Here is a 14,051-nt window from a genome sequence, read left to right as displayed (position 1 = left end):
TGAGTTTTTTTAATAGATTAAATGTATTCAAAGTATTTAATGTACTTATACTTAGTGTTTAAATTTAAAATTACTGATTAAGTTAAAATAAATTTGTGTTAATTTATTATCCTTCCCCCGAGTCAGCTTTCACTGACCATGGTAAATAAGTTATACTTTAATAATTTTTCTACTTAAAAATTGCTTGGATTTGTTTGATTTTTTCTAATTTTAAAATCATGTTTTAAGAAATAGTTTCATACTACCCAATAATTATATTTTTCATTAAAATAGGTGTTGAAAATTATGTATAAAAATAAGTATTTTTCTTAAGACAAAAGTGAGAAACATCTGAAAATTATGTATAATCCCTCATTATTATTATTATTAAAGAATAGTAACAAAGAAAGAAAAAAAAATTACGAGTCATTCAATTAATAAGAGTTGGTACACTTGATGGAAAGTTTAATTTTTAAAAGCATGTTAGTTAAGGTTTAATGGCCGACAGTGTATGTGAAAAAAGTTTACATATTTTAATAATTGTTCTGTTTTAAGGTAGTGTTTGGAGGCAAAAAAATGTTTTAATATATCTAAAATGGTAATAAAGTTTCACATATTTAGAGAGAAAATAAATTTTGGAAATAAAAAGATTTATAGAAAAGAGTAATTTAAGGATAAGTGGAACAACTTTACTAACATTACGTTTGTTTGAGTGAAACTAAGTTTGGATTTCTTAAGTTGAATTTTGGTTTGGGTTTTATGAAAAAAAAAATGTGATTGAAAAAAAAAATCATATTAAAGATATTTAATCAAATTTTCTAACAAAAATTTAATCATTTGATAAAACTTTAATTCCCACCTTTGTAAGCTGGAATAAATTTTTCTTATGATATTTGAGTATAAATTAGTTACTAAGGTTTTATATAATAATTAAAATAAATATTTTTAAAAAAAATCAACTATATTGTTTTTCTAAGGTATTATCATTAGTATATATTGAAAAATACTGATATTAAATATTTTAAGTTATTAAAAAACAAAAAATATATATCTTTAGTATAATAAATATTTTTTTAATAAAAATTATCATTATCTTTTAACTTGTACCACTGAACAAGAGGTTGTCTAAACTTAATTCGGTCTCAAATTTAGATTCTAAGTACAATTGAGTAATTAAATACTTATATATACATACATATATATATATATATATATATATATATAATAAAATATTTTCACTTATGGTAAAAAGGATAATAAGTTAAAGAATAAATAGTATATGGACTGAAAGTGTAAATAGTTTTGATACTCTCGATTAATCAGAGATTATCATTTATGATAATTTACTAATTTTGTTAATTCTAATTGTAATTATCTTAGAAGTTATATCTAACATTATTTCTAATATTAGTTTACAATATAAAAACTTTTTTGACATTTTTATATAAATTAAATTCTAATAAAGAATCTTTTAAGAAAAGAATATGGACATAAATTCCCTTTAGCCCAACTTCCCCGATCTCTTCTCTATTTTTTTTATTTATCTATCATCTACTTCGGTTTCTCCATTGTTTCTTTTTTTATTATCATCACAAAGAACACCCCAAGAGTGTAACTATATATATATATTCGAATTTACACAGATATATATAAAAAAATTTATTAAATAAGATGAAATCATGAAAAAATTGTTTATACTACTATTTTGGACCAGCACAATATTCTGAGTTTAGATTTACTTATATTGGAGTTTAGAAGAAGTACATAAATTCCTTTCTTCTTATTTCTCTAATTATTTATAAAAAAAATAACATACAAATATAATGTCTCAGTCAACACCAACAAAAAAAAAAATGTTCTCCCAGTATATGGATTGCGCTGTGTTGCTCCAAAAAAAAACGTCATTAATGACGCTTTTAGAGGTGCATTATTATGAAGTCAAACATGTGGTTTCGCATTATTAATTTCCCAAATGCATGTTGTCACTCCTCCACCCTCCTTGTTATAAGCCTCCCCACGTTATCAATAATCATATCATATACTATACAACCCTGGCCTTTCTTTTTTTTGTTGCTTTTGGCCCCCACCACTCCACACTCCCAAGCTCTCTTGTGCCTATAAAATCTATCATAACGTTGCAATATTGAATAATAATAAGGCCACTGAGAGGGTCTTGAAAGCAAGGCAGCAGAAGAAATAGTGGTCTGGGAATCTTACACTGTTGGTTGTTTCTAAGGAAATTAATTAAAGGGTATAGTGGCAAATGAGTGGTGATCATAACAGTTCTGTTTCCATGGTTGGGAAGAAGAAAAAGAATGGCTCTCTTCGGTCTATTTTCATGCATGCTGATGGCTTAGACTGGTTCCTCATGATTTTTGGTCTCTTTGGGGCCATTGGTGATGGCATAGGCACCCCTTTGGTGTTGTTTATCACCAGCAAAATTATGAACAATATTGGTGGTTTTTCTAGCAACATAGGCAGCACTTTCATCCACAGCATCAATGAGGTTTTGATTTTTTTTGTTTTTGTTTTTCTTCTCTCTCTCTCTCTCTCTCTAGTTCAACACATGAAGATAATAGGAGTAGCTTAATAATTTGATTTGGGTTTACTATTTTGTGATGCAGAATGCCGTGGTTTTGTTATATTTGGCTGGTGGGTCTTTCATTGCTTGTTTCCTAGGTGAGTGTCAGTTTTGCTATGATTTTGATTTTTGACTTTGACTGAGTAACTGATTATCTTTCTTTTCTATGATACAAAAGTATTAGCATTTATCTTCAAAAAAAAGTATTAACATTGTATACTACTTTTACTTTGGGGGGGTTTCAGAGGGTTATTGTTGGACAAGAACAGGAGAAAGGCAAGCTGCAAGAATGAGAGTTAGGTACCTTAAAGCAGTTCTCAGGCAAGAAGTAGCATACTTTGATTTGCATGTCACAAGCACATCGGAGGTCATCACCAGCGTCTCTAATGATAGCCTCGTAATTCAAGATTGTCTTAGTGAAAAGGTGGAAAAAAAAACTCATAACTTGTCTTTTTCTAATTAAAGCTATTGCAATTTTGATATGAAATAAAGTATTTTACTTCCATATCATAAATTCCTTGAATGACACATGATTCATTAAAAGTAATGTAGGATTTTAATACATATATATGACATATGAGGAGAGATAATCTTAGTCATAAACCTATACATATAGATGATGATTAGAATTGTTTCAGTATATCTTTTAATAAGTGTACATGTTTACAAAATTGATTTTAAAACAAATTAATTTCGGTTAAAAGTGTTTTTCAAGCAAAATAATTTATATTTAGATGTTTTTATCTTGAAAGCAAAATTACTATAAAACTTAAATAAAAATTTCAACCCAAGACAAAAACTACTACTTTTTATCACTTGTAGTCAAATTGATGTTGTAAGGCAATCGATTTCACCTAACAAAATCCAAACATCTATATTTTTATATATATATAAAAAAAAAAACAAGTTTAACTATTGCAGTGAAAATCAATTCTCATCATTTCCACTATTAGACCAAACTCGCTCATTAGTCTTAATCATAACTATTCACAGATTTACTCATTTTGTCTCATGCTCTATTATGCCACGCATACCCACATAAAGTATTACTGTTTTTAATTCTATTTGCGGCATTAACAGTTTCTTCCAATTTAAAAGCCAGGTCCCAAACTTTTTGATGAATGCGTCCATGTTTGTTGGGAGCTACATAGTGGCTTTTGCATTATTGTGGAGATTGGCCATTGTGGGGTTCCCTTTTGTGGCCCTACTTGTGATCCCCGGTTTCATGTATGGGAGGACATTAATGGGGTTGGCTAGCAAGATAAGAGAAGAGTACAATAAAGCAGGCACAATAGCAGAACAAGCAATATCCTCCATCAGAACCGTTTATTCTTTTGTGGGGGAAAGCAAGACTATTGATGCTTTCTCTGAAGCCCTACAAGGGTCTGTTGAGTTGGGACTGAGACAAGGCTTAGCAAAAGGTTTAGCTATTGGAAGCAATGGTGTTGTCTTTGCTATATGGGCATTCATGTCCTATTATGGTAGCAGATTGGTCATGTACCATGGAGCTAAAGGTGGGACTGTATTTGCAGTTGGAGCAGCCATAGCTCTTGGAGGATTGTAAGTATACTTACCTTTTTATCTCATTCCATTTAATTCATTTATGTTTTGGAAAATTATTGTATAGTCGGACAAAACTAAGTGTGTTGGTCTCATTCAATTTTCATGTGACAATTAACCAGTTTATTCACTACTCTTTTCCCATAAATTGAAATATATATAATATATATATATACCTGAAAGATTGATCAGAATTATAAATACATGATAGATATATGATGATTTCAAATCATACAACAATATCCTGTGGTTTTAGTGTTAATTTTTAATTAAAATAAAGGGTTCACCTCACTAATCATGACTATAATTTTTAATATTAATCTTAATTTTTATTATACAAATTATCAAAAGTAATTGTGACCACTGCATCTCAATCGCAATTGTGACCTCATTAGTCGCATTTTCTCACAATTGGTCACAATTTAAAACTATGCTTATAATTCTAAGTTTAAGTGACACTTTTTTGTTGCTATTTTCTTTGTGAAACAGGGCACTAGGTGCTGGTTTGTCGAACGTGAAGTACTTCTCAGAAGCAAGTACCGCAGGAGAACGCATAATGGAAGTGATAAAAAGGGTTCCAAAGATTGATTCTGATAGCATGGCTGAGGAGATTCTGGAGAACGTTTCAGGGGAAGTTGAATTCAACCATGTGGACTTTGTGTACCCATCAAGGCCAGACAGTGTTATTCTGAATGATTTCTGCCTAAAGATTCCAGCAGGGAAAACAGTGGCTTTGGTTGGAGGGAGTGGCTCTGGAAAATCCACTGTGATATCACTTTTGCAGAGGTTTTATGACCCAATTGAGGGAGAGATATTTCTTGATGGTGTGGCCATTCACAAGTTGCAACTCAAGTGGTTGAGGTCTCAAATGGGTTTGGTCAGCCAAGAGCCTGCACTGTTTGCAACTAGCATTAAAGAGAATATACTTTTTGGAAGAGAAGATGCCACTCAAGAAGAGGTTGTGGAGGCAGCAAAAGCTTCCAATGCTCATAATTTCATTTCACAGTTGCCACAAGGATATGATACTCAGGTGAGTGCTACTTCATTAGTCATTTGTCAAACCAACCCAATATGTTAGTAGTTAGGTTAGGATGTTTGTTTGTGGAGTGTGTGTCACGGCATGCAAGTTTTACCCTTGGTGGTTGTTAGGATGAAAAAAGAAGTAAAAAAATTCAAATTAAACTATAAAAAAAGTGGAGAGAAAATTTTTAATATATTATATATTCAAAAATAAACTCAATTTATAGAGATTAAAAAAATAAATTAAGATGTTTAAACAAAGAAAGTTTGACAAAGAGACATAAATGCAATCACTTAAAAAGTAAAAAATTTCAATGTAACAATTGAAAAATTAAGAGATAAATTAAAATAAAATTACAAAAAATCCAAAATTGCATAATAATAATAATAATAATAATAATAATAATAATAATATTATTATTATTATTATTATTATTATTATTATTATTATTATTATTATTATTATTATTATTAATCTATTAAGTCTAACTTTAACCGAAAAGTTATTGCTGATAAATTCTCAACGTATACTATTCACGCATTTTTTCCTAGATGCTAATCTTCGACAACGATATTATAGAGTGACATGAATAATTCTTTGATTTCATGATGCCCTCCATCCAAGTGACATGTGTTTATGTTAACTAATAATTTTGTACGATAGCACCAACTAATAATTAACTTGGTGGTCCACGTACGTAAATCACATCAACTTTCCTCCAAATGGCTTAACAGCAAATGGTTTTTAAGACAGGTTCTATATATGGCCGGCATCTTGAGTCGTGACCCTAATTTTTATCAAATCATCACCTCATGGTAGCATATTTTTCAAAGAATGTTAGTAAAACTCATGACGATGCAAATTTATAATTGAAACCAACAATATTATATATATATATATATACACACACACAAAATTATGCTTGTACATAAAGATACTTTATTTGCTAAAAGTCCAAAAAACAACTATTTTTAAAAGGCGAGTAATCTTCTAGGTTCTAGCTGTAGTCCTTACACGTATAAGTTATTAGCACTAATTAATTAAACTAGAAGGATCCTTATTCATGTAGTTGAAACAGTATAAGAAACATTGTTTATTCATGTGTGTTCCCATTATAATATTATTATTTAAGAAACTAGATCAACAGCTCACCGTTGATTTGCATGGTTAGGAGTGGACAAACTTATGTGCTATTTGGGTAATAGCAGTTCTCGTGTTGCGGTTTTTCAATCCAGAAGTAACTAATTGTACTTCTTATCTAAACTTACAAATTAAATAGGAAATATTTCATCAAACACTTTTAAGTAATTAATTGTTATACTGTTACACGCTTAGTTATTTGGACAATTTTAAGAATACTATATATAGCATAGATATAAGCAATAGATAATCAGCACGAAAATAGCGGCTCAAGGGAAAATGCAAAATAGCTCAAGCGAGATATACAATCATTATTATATCGTTGACTATCCCAATATAGATAAACAATGAGTTAAACCCTTTTCACACGTTGTCTATCATGAGTTCATGATCACTATATGCAATTGATTAATAAGTTTGTTTCACTCCTATCATTGTACAACTCATGACACCATTTTCTAATAATCACTGATAGAACCTCTCCCACATACTTCCGAATCATTTAAAAATTTACTGTGGCCAAGTACAGTGCATCTAACGTATTATGATAATTAATATATATTAATGAAGATAATACTTGTGCAGGTTGTTAATAATCTATTAGCTTAGCATACCTCAGTCTAATACTTATTTATGTTCATACAAGAATGTTTCCTTTGTTACCTAAAAACAGCTATATGTTTTAAAATCATTTTGTTCTTTCATTATAATTGACTCCATAAAAACAATCCAAATAAATTTACTTTAATTTAAACCTAAGATATATTTATTAATTATAGTTTAATTAAAAGATACTGACAAAGTAAGTCTTAGATTCTCATATCATTGATGTTTATGGTAATTATTTCAAAAGTTGAACTAAGGTGTCATTTTTTTTAAAATTGATAATATAAATCTTATTTTTATAATCACATAATATCAAATTAAATTATTCATAAGAATAAGAGATTTAACTCAATTAATTGAACAAAATATATGAGTTATTATAAATCTTGTAAGTCTCTTTATACATATTTTTAATTCCTACGGATAAAAAAAAGTTATATGCAAGAAGATACTAATTTCATGTTTATATATAGGTTGGGGAGAGAGGAGTTCAAATGTCAGGTGGACAAAAGCAAAGAATTGCAATAGCACGAGCAATAATAAAAAAGCCACGGATTCTTCTATTAGATGAAGCAACAAGTGCACTAGATTCTGAATCTGAACGAGTTGTGCAAGAAGCATTAGACAAAGCAGCAGTAGGGCGCACAACAATTATCATTGCACATAGATTATCCACCATAAGGAATGCAAATGTGATTGCTGTTGTGCAAAGTGGGAAAATCATGGAGATGGGATCACACCATGAACTAATCCAAAACGACAATGGCCTTTACACCTCACTAGTTCGTCTCCAACAAGCAAAAAATGAAAAAGAAGACACCCTTTTTCATCCTACTCCTCCTTCGTCCATATCGAACAAAGACAATCACAACACGAGTAGCCGTAGGCTCTCTGTTGTGATGAGCCGTTCTAGCTCCACCAACTCGATACCTCGTATTGGTGGTGGTGACAATAACAATATTGTTGAAGAAGTAGTGGAAGATAACAAGCCACCACTTCCCTCGTTTCGAAGGTTGCTCGCACTGAACATTCCCGAGTGGAAGCAAGCATGTTTAGGGTGTTTGAATGCAGTGTTGTTTGGTGCAATTCAGCCTGTGTATGCATTTGCAATGGGGTCAGTGATATCTGTTTACTTCCTCCCAGACCATAATGAGATAAAGAAGAAAACTATGATCTATTCACTTTGTTTCCTAGGGTTGGCTGTGTTCTCCTTAGTGGTTAATATCCTCCAGCATTACAACTTTGCTTACATAGGAGAGTACTTGACTAAAAGGATCAGAGAAAGAATGTTTTCCAAGATACTCACTTTTGAAGTTGGATGGTTTGATCAAGATGAAAATTCCACAGGTGCTGTTTGTTCTAGACTTGCCAAAGAAGCCAATGTGGTATGTTTTTTATTGTTATTTTTTGCCCAAGATATTTATGCTTTATTACATGTCATGCATTTTTATTTTGTAACCTACTATACAAAGAACAAACACTTACATTGATATGACAATACCATAAAACAATTTAATGTCTTAGATTTAGTCAATTAGCATCAAAATTGCAAATTAATAGGAGTAATGTTTTGTGTGAGGTTGTATATTGAAAAATGTTTAAGGTTTTAGTTAGAACTAATTAATGAAATTTAGTTCTTAGAAATCTCATACAAATAGATAACAAATCTAATTTGTTTATATTTTATCATATAGATATAATAACAAATAAATAAAATTAGGGAATGTGGCGAAAATCATGCCAGGTTAATTAGTTGTACATAACTGTGCAAGTAAATTCATACAAATGATCATATCCCTTTTAAACACAATTTGCAAGTTTTCTTAATTGTTTTATATTCCAATAAAAATGCCCTCTTTGTAATATTTTGTTTTTAGTCATTGTTTTGTAATTGCCATTCATTAGCTCATATGTCTTGTTATCTATATATATTTTATGAATTAAAGTTTATCTTGTGTATTTTGATTGTATATAACTTACTTCTTCTTGTTTATTCTTTTATAACTTAATTAGTTTTAACCTATGGTATTTCACACTATAGGTAAGGTCTTTAGTGGGAGATAGAATGGCTCTAGTGGTACAAACCATTTCAGCAGTGGTAATAGCTTTTACAATGGGCCTAATCATTGCATGGAGGTTGGCCATTGTTATGATAGCAGTTCAACCCATTATCATAGCATGTTTCTACACAAGGCGTGTCCTTCTCAAGAGCATGTCTAGTAAGGCCATCAAGGCCCAAGATGAAAGTAGCAAGATAGCTGTTGAAGCTGTTTCCAACCTCAGAACAATCACAGCATTTTCTTCCCAAGATAGGATCCTTAAAATGCTCGAAAAGGCCCAAGAAGGCCCGAGCCGTGAAAGCATTCGACAATCATGGTTTGCGGGCATTGGGCTTGCATGTTCCCAAAGCCTTACATTTTGCACTTGGGCTTTGGACTTTTGGTATGGAGGCAAGCTTGTGTTTCAGGGCTTCATAAATGCCAAAGCATTGTTTGAGACCTTCATGATTTTAGTGAGCACAGGTAGGGTTATTGCAGATGCTGGTAGCATGACCAATGACCTAGCTAAAGGGGCTGATGCTGTGGGCTCAGTTTTTGCAATCTTAGATAGGTACACAAAAATTGAGCCAGATGATGACATAGATGGGTACAAGCCTGAAAAGCTAACAGGGAAAATAGAGCTTCATGATGTCCATTTTGCATACCCAGCTAGGCCCAATGTGATGATCTTCCAAGGCTTCTCAATCAAAATTGATGCAGGCAGATCAACAGCATTGGTCGGGCAAAGTGGCTCTGGAAAATCAACAATCATAGGCTTAATTGAGAGATTCTATGACCCTCTGAAAGGGATTGTGACCATTGATGGTAGAGACATAAAATCATACCACCTTAGGTCACTAAGGAAGCATATTGCTCTTGTAAGCCAAGAGCCAACATTGTTTGGTGGGACCATAAGGGAAAATATTGCATATGGGGCATCTAATAATAATAACAAGGTTGATGAAACTGAGATCATAGAAGCAGCTAGGGCAGCTAATGCTCATGATTTCATTGCAAGCCTAAAGGATGGTTATGACACATCGTGTGGAGATAGAGGAGTGCAACTCTCTGGGGGTCAAAAGCAAAGAATTGCAATAGCTAGAGCCATATTGAAGAATCCAGAAGTGTTGTTGTTGGATGAAGCCACAAGTGCCCTAGATAGCCAATCAGAAAAATTGGTGCAAGATGCTCTAGAAAGGGTGATGGTGGGGAGAACTAGTGTGGTGGTGGCTCACAGGTTAAGCACAATACAAAATTGTGACCTAATTGCTGTGTTAGATAAGGGAAAAGTGGTGGAGAAAGGGACCCACTCATCTTTGTTGGCTCATGGACCAGGTGGAGCTTATTACTCTTTGATAAGTTTACAAAGAAGACCAACAAATTAAACATGAATGTTAGTTTTACGCATGAAATCTCAGCTAGCTAATCAAAACAAACAAAATGTCACATTTATTGGTGATTAGTATTAAACCTCTTTTGTGGTAACTTGTGAAAGTAAATTAAGAAAAATGAAAGAAAAGTAAATTAAGCAAAGATAGAAGGGAAGAATTATATAACAGTTGTAGTCTCTCCCAACTTCCTAAATTCTCCATATTAATTATAAGCTTAAATTGTAAGATAATTTATTTTATTTGACTTAAATGTATGTAGTCTTTAGTCTCAGTCTCCTAAAATTTTGAGTTTACCCTTGAAACTAAGGGAATTCGATGCTTTAGTTTTTAAATGCAATTGCTTAATTTCATTCATGTTTATATATATATATATATATATATATATATATATATATATATATATATATATATATATATATATATATATATATTATGACGATTGTACACCAAATGCTAGCATCCTTAGAATTTCATAAATTCAATTCATATAAACTTTTCTTTCTACTCTAAGGATTGATATGATTTTTGAGTCAATACCATTTCTATTTCAAAATTATCATGAAAGATCTTTAATTTTCAGCATACAATTAATAAATATCAATTTTTATTATATCAATGAACATATATAAAATTAAGAAAATTCGGTAGTAAGAATATTTCTCCTTCCCAAAAAGACATCCTAAACCTCATACCTAATTTGGGCTATTGATATATAACTATATAAAATTGGGTAGAAAAATTGTGAGTAAAAAAATCAAAATTTGAGAGTTTCGGGCATAAGAAAAATAATAATCACGAGATCAAACTTGTTTAGTTTTAAAAATAAAATGACTTAATTAACTCAATGAAAACTTAGGGAATAAAAATTGCTTTCAACCCACATTAAAAGAATTAAAAGTACAATTAAATTCAAATTTAAATTGAGATTGATTTAAAGGTAGAAATCAATTTAAAAAATGCAAGCAAATAATATGCACATATCAATTTCAGAAGAATTTAATTTTGTGATTGGATTTCACACATTTGCTACTAACATATAAATTATAATGAGTGTTATAAGGTTGACTTGATAGCAAATGGAAAAAGAAGAAGGAAGAAGTTGTGAATTCGAATCTTTCCACTAACAAAAACTAATAACTCACATTGATCGATTTAAAAAATCAATTACCGATATGCCTTAATTGGTTCAAGTTTGAAGGTGAATGAACATAAGATAACCTTTATTTCCTTTTGTCCTTCCTTAAAACACTTAGGGTTATACAAAGAGTTAATCAAGCAATTTGTATAATTAAGTACAATAACAAAATAATCAAAACTCAAGAATTCAATCTTTGCATATCAAAATCAACAATCCATTAATAAGTCTAGGGCTATGCCTAATCCTAAAATAAAGAACATTTACTCATACATTGACACATAGTCATAGGCAAAACACCAAAAGAAAGAAAGAACAACAAATCTGTAAACTTAAAGAATAAATGAGAATTTCTAAAAATAAAGTCACAATCACAATGCATAAGGTAAATTTTAAATCATGATTTTTTTTATCATTGTTGGTTTCTAATAAAATAAAAATGTACATTAAATGTTGATGTGACGGTTAAAATTTTAAAATGTAATTTGTGACAGTTCAAAAAATTATTACAATTCAAGAAGAAAACAAAAAGGAAACAAGTCTAGGCTTCTCAAGTCTAAGCATCCAAATCCACCACAACCTGAACTTGCACAACACCACTTAGAGTACCACTGCACTACCTTACCCAGAACAACCAACACCGAAACTCGTACCACCTCCACCCAAACCCATGCTCCACCACCTCCATACCATTATTACATCGTAGCTAACCTTCCCTCACCACACCAAAACCAACCACACACTACCACACCAACCTTAGGTTTCAACCCCACAAATTAAATTTTAACAAATTCTAACCACAAAATCTGAAATGAAGAAATGATTTAAGTGAGTAATAAAATTTAGGTTTGTGAGGATGTTGAAGCCATAGCAATTTGTGAGATCAAGGATGGCGGTGGTGAAAGTGTAGCCATTGGTGTCAAATAGGGTGGCAAAAGTGTGTGGTGTCGCTGGAACTCTCTTGGATCCATAGAGTCTTCATATTCATAAACAAAGATGTTCTAGTTATCATTAGTACGTAGCAAGTTGTGAAACAAGATATAAACATGATGAACATAACTACATAAGCTGTCAATTTCCAAATTGGTTTGTGAGTATGCTGTATTTGCTTTTGGTTGTTTTGGATCAAATTTGATTTAATTTTTTTTGTTCTTTAATTGATTATGGTGATTTAAAAACCACTAGAATTTGTAATTTAATTTCAAAATAAATAGTGGTGATTTTTAAATTGTCAGAAATTGTCTTCTGGTTTTTTTAATGGATGTGTCCTTACTTAATTTAACATAAACATTCTAACAACATGGATAAAAAAAACAAAATTTTTATTTTATTAGAAATAAAACATTAAAAAAATAATGGAATAAAAAATAAAATTCAATCATTTATCATAGAACAAAAACATATTTATGTATATCTTAATAAATGGCATAATAAATGAGAATTACCAAATAATGTCTTAAGAAAATATTATTAAAAAGCGCCATTTTAGCTTCAATTAAAAGCGACAAAGGAAAGTTACATGTTTTTTTTAGTGAATAAGGAAATGTACATATTTCCTTTAAAAAAAAGAAACTTGCATATTTATTTAATAAAATGTAAACAAATTAGATTTTTGATCTATTTGTGCTAGATTAATTTGTAAATATTAAACAACATAATTGTAAACCAAAATCTTAATCATTTTACTTCATGCAACCTCACACAAAACCTTAATTATTAATTTTAAATTTTTGAGCTAATGGAATAAATTTCACGTGTTACATTGTTTTATAGTATTTTCACATTAATGTAATTATTTGATCTTCATATAGTAGGTATAAAATAAATGAAAATGCATGACATGCAATAAAGCATAAAATATTGAGGGCAAAAGTAGCAATAAAAACATACCACATTGGCTTCTTTGGCAAGTCTAAAAAACAATACTTGTGGAATTCATCCATATCCAACTTCAAAAGTTAGTTAAGCACTCTCCCATACAAGCAAAATGATATTGTCGAAAGATATTAACGATCAAGAAGAACACAACCAATCCTAGTAAATAAAGTAAATAGATTCTTCTTTTCTTTATTATCTCATCATGGTCTAGGAGAAAGTATATTGATATCACTAACCCTAATGTCAATGCGATACACATGCAGATCGAATTGCACCAAAGAACACTACATTTAACCCTAACCCTAGGCATGTTTGCTTCCACATGGGGACGTTCAATATTAGCTTTTTAATATTCTGCAACCTCTTTAATAACATTATCATTTATCACTACCAGCATGAGGTAAGAATCTAGTGAAATCCTAAAACAAATTTGGGTGGTCCTTATAAAGGGTAGAAACCTAGAAAATATATTGTTTAAAAGAAAAATAGGACTAATTAAGCATTATCCTTTTAGCAGAGAACAAAAAACAATCATAAAAAAGTCCCACAAAAAGACAAAGCATATTATCTCACTATAAACCTCATCAATGTCCTTATGCTCCTACGGTACATATTTAAAATGTTCAAGAATGATTTGTAAACATGATCATCACTTTGAAATTGTTTCTATATATACATGCTCATCACTTTTTAATTGTTTGAACTATACATACATTTCACA

The 14,051-nt window shown here is 30.6% G+C and overlaps 1 protein-coding gene across 1 annotated transcript; it reads left to right on the top strand.

The window, feature by feature from the left end:
* Positions 1-2,028: 2,028 nt before the first annotated feature.
* LOC114400078 (ABC transporter B family member 15-like) lies at positions 2,029-10,591 on the top strand. Its single transcript, XM_028362346.1, has 7 exons — positions 2,029-2,485; positions 2,604-2,658; positions 2,806-2,984; positions 3,663-4,120; positions 4,610-5,150; positions 7,361-8,272; positions 8,929-10,591. Exons 1-7 carry the CDS (start codon positions 2,243-2,245, stop codon positions 10,309-10,311), a joined length of 3,771 nt encoding a protein of 1,256 aa, XP_028218147.1. The 5' UTR covers positions 2,029-2,242; the 3' UTR covers positions 10,312-10,591.
* Positions 10,592-14,051: the final 3,460 nt, after the last annotated feature.

This window comes from Glycine soja, chromosome 19 (genome assembly GCF_004193775.1).
Source record: "Glycine soja cultivar W05 chromosome 19, ASM419377v2, whole genome shotgun sequence".
NCBI lineage: Eukaryota > Viridiplantae > Streptophyta > Magnoliopsida > Fabales > Fabaceae > Glycine > Glycine soja.
This window is presented reverse-complemented; position numbering and strand designations above follow the sequence as displayed.